At 36.7% G+C, this 3,183-nt stretch overlaps 1 protein-coding gene and 1 pseudogene across 1 annotated transcript in view; both read right to left on the reverse strand.

Moving 5' to 3' along the window:
- The window catches only part of LOC122333799 (choline transporter-like protein 2), a gene marked incomplete at its 5' end in the record, with an annotated part of 6,520 nt that extends 4,208 nt beyond the window's left edge, over nt 1–2,312 (reverse strand). Inside the window, 8 exons of the mRNA XM_043231595.1 lie at nt 105–188; nt 497–623; nt 715–775; nt 1,088–1,201; nt 1,292–1,376; nt 1,496–1,580; nt 1,667–1,740; nt 2,251–2,312. Coding sequence (XP_043087530.1) covers nt 105–188; nt 497–623; nt 715–775; nt 1,088–1,201; nt 1,292–1,376; nt 1,496–1,580; nt 1,667–1,740; nt 2,251–2,312 — 692 coding nt within the window. The remainder of the gene's footprint in view (nt 1–104; nt 189–496; nt 624–714; nt 776–1,087; nt 1,202–1,291; nt 1,377–1,495; nt 1,581–1,666; nt 1,741–2,250) is intronic.
- Nucleotides 1–3,183, reverse strand: part of LOC122333795 — a 55,043-nt pseudogene that overhangs the window by 30,355 nt on the left and 21,505 nt on the right.

Here is a 3,183-nt window from a genome sequence, read left to right on the forward strand (position 1 = left end):
ATTTTTAATTTCAGACTCGGTGCGCAAGGACCTTAAATCTGACAGCCATAACCAAATACTAAATGGAGAGGAAATTTAATCAAGCTATAATATCACATGCTTACAGGAGTATCCAGTGCCAGGACTGAGTATAGTCCTCAAAGATCCTCATGGCTACTGCCCGGGCCTCGACCACAACATTGGACTTCCTGCAAAAATTACAAATAATTATAATCAATATGATTAATTTTCAAATTTCATTGTTACACGTCACATTATATTTTAGTGCTACTTGAAATAAAATCATCTTTAATAGAAATTATAATTATTTCAGCTAGTTTAAATTGGTACAAATTGTTAAAAAGCATACAGACATACACAAAAATAAATAAAAAAGTTGTAAGTAAAAACGAATTCAATAGTAAAAATTCGAATACTATCTTAATACCACAAAAAAGCGCTGATTATATTGAAGTATACTCTAATACAAACAAATACAAATAATACTTTGACTAACTTTGAGGCTTCAAGGAGATCTGTTGCATTTATATTTTGTCCGCTATCATCTGTGAACGCGGTTTTGTTGCCAACCACAACTACGCCACCTTTCAAGGTCTCCAGAGCGGGCAAGCATCTCCGTGTGACTGAAACACAGGGAGAAGGTCATCATTGTAATGCAAGAGAACCGTGATTAATGTAATGAAGCAAACACGTTCGTGAGATTTAAAGACTTACAATTCTTGCTAGGTGTGAGTATTGAAGGGCACAAGCCATCCTTCAGGATTTCAGGAGCGTTCTGGACAAGAAAAGTATTTTTTTGGATTAAGCGTGTTGCTCAAGGACCTGGAAATTTCTATGTTATCTCTGTTTCTTTTTTATGCTTTCTATCTTACGTAGTATTTTTCTATTTTTGCCATTTATTATTATATATTTTATCTTTAATTTTTGTTACTTATGTTACAGGTTTAACAAAATATTTCTAGCTATTTGCAACACTTCCCATTCACTTAAAGTTAAAGTGCTACGATAAAGTCAAAGCTGCAAACTAGTGGTGGGCAGCATGGTCCAAATGTCATCTACCGTAATAACTGAATCGTGATCAACTCACCCTGATCATGTCAACCCCCTCCTTGCAGAATTGCTTGTAGTATTCCCTGTCTTCTTCGTTTTTTAAAGCTTTCACTAAAGTCATGAATTTATTGGGACATCTCTCCACGCAGATCTGTCAAGTGAACGTAAGAACAGCTGTAACACTGAGAATTGCGAATGCGAAGCTACCGAAAAAAAGAGGTTCACCGAAACTGTGCCGAACCTGAGTGGTGGGACACTGAAACTCCAGCAGGACCAGAGGACTGGCACACTTCATGATGTTGAAGTAGAACAGCAGGGGCTTCTTCCTGATTATCGGGACAGATCGAACCAGGAAAAATGAACGGTCTGAGATACAACTGCAATTTTTACCACAGAGCTGTATTGTGCTGGCAAAGCGAGTTTCCAAAGAAGCAGCTTTACTCACTCGAGTGGGGAGCCGACCTGTCCGCAAAACTGACCCTTACTGTCCGTCGGGTAAATCACTTTCCGGGGGTCGCCCTGAGACCATGCTGTAACAAAAGACACAGCGCTGTCAGTGTGGAAACGCAACAGCATGTCCTCTGAAATGGACGAAAATAAATAGAATGCAACTTACCCAGAATCCCGACTGCAAAGTAGCCCAGCAAGGCCAAGATGAACAGGATACAACAGAGAATGTCTGTGCAGCCCCTGTTCACCAAGAAAAGCGCTCACGGTCAGGGGTACAGCACACATCGATGTTAAAATAAAATGTTAATCACTGCAGTTTCACTTATTGTAGTAGTTTATCTTTAAATAAATGGGAAGTGTTGCACGTAGCTAGAAATATTTTAAGTTAATATAAAGCGAATATGTAATAATAAATGGCAAAAATACTGCATTTTCAGAATTAAAGTGAAAATACCAAAATTAAACCTAATTCAAAATACACAAAAAAAATTAAATAGCATAATAAATGGCATTAAAATAACACTGATATCAGATACATCTATAATTTGCAAAAACAGATCATTATTAACAATTTTTAGACAGACAGTTTTTTTGTTCGTTCCAATTAATATTTTAAAGTTTATCTTAATTATGTATACTAGCTAACTAACACAATAAAAACATGATAACGTAATACAAAAGAACATAAAAACAAAATTGTTTTGACGTAAGTTTCTAAACATTAGATATGGTTTATAAAGGTTGTCTCACCTGTTATAAATCGGCCCTTTAAATGTGGGGTCAAATTTCCTTGGCTCACCTGCGTAGACATTAAAATTGTGTATTTATTTACGGAATTGGGGCATGTCCAGAAAAAAAATGCAATGACTTTCTTCCTATTTCTACAGTATATAATGCTTCTAAATCTAATGTGGAAAATTCAGTGAAAAAAATGATATAATAATTTCAGAATAATACGCTGAATTTATATTTTCAAAGCTATTTCTCTTCGCTCTATATTTTGCATTACACCATGTTTTAGCATTTATCTCGTGTAGTCCTGTAAACAGGTAATAGCACAAATACATCTACCAGCAATTTCTACTGACCCATTTCTACCACCACCACAGTCTTACCACAGAGCCATAGAGTTCGGCCTCCTTGTGCTCAAAGCTGCTGACCTCAAATTAATTGCAATACAGACTGGCTCGTGTCGTGATGAGGAAGTTGTGCTACCATACAATATCAAGTGGTGAGATTTATAGAGCAAGACTTCTTTCCGATTGTCTCAAGTGAAGTACATGAGGTTAGTTCTGCTTTATTTGTAAATGAAGTATACTGGGTATAAGGCTATTTTGAAACTAAAGCTGGTGTGTTTGAGAGTATTTACGAGTCACATCGCTCTGAATTATCAGGCATATTAAGATGATGCTGAATATTTGGCCTGTGTTTGTGAATTCTTCAGTCATGTATGCAAGGCCTCACTTTCACTAAACTCGGCCAAGTGTGAATTTGGCAAAGCTGCAGTGTCTATTTAGGGAAGCAGCTTGGGCAGAGGAAGCCCATCCTGTAGTGGCTGAAGTAAATGTTAATAAACTCTTGTATTCAAGGCCTTTTGCTGAAGCGGACTACTCCAAACAACTCTATTTAAGTTTGTCCTTTCTGTTGGATTCATTTGAGGAGTGTACTTATTTGCTTATATAT

The sequence above is a fragment of the Puntigrus tetrazona genome, chromosome 3 (genome assembly GCF_018831695.1).
Source record: "Puntigrus tetrazona isolate hp1 chromosome 3, ASM1883169v1, whole genome shotgun sequence".
In the NCBI taxonomy this organism is placed as follows: domain Eukaryota; kingdom Metazoa; phylum Chordata; class Actinopteri; order Cypriniformes; family Cyprinidae; genus Puntigrus; species Puntigrus tetrazona.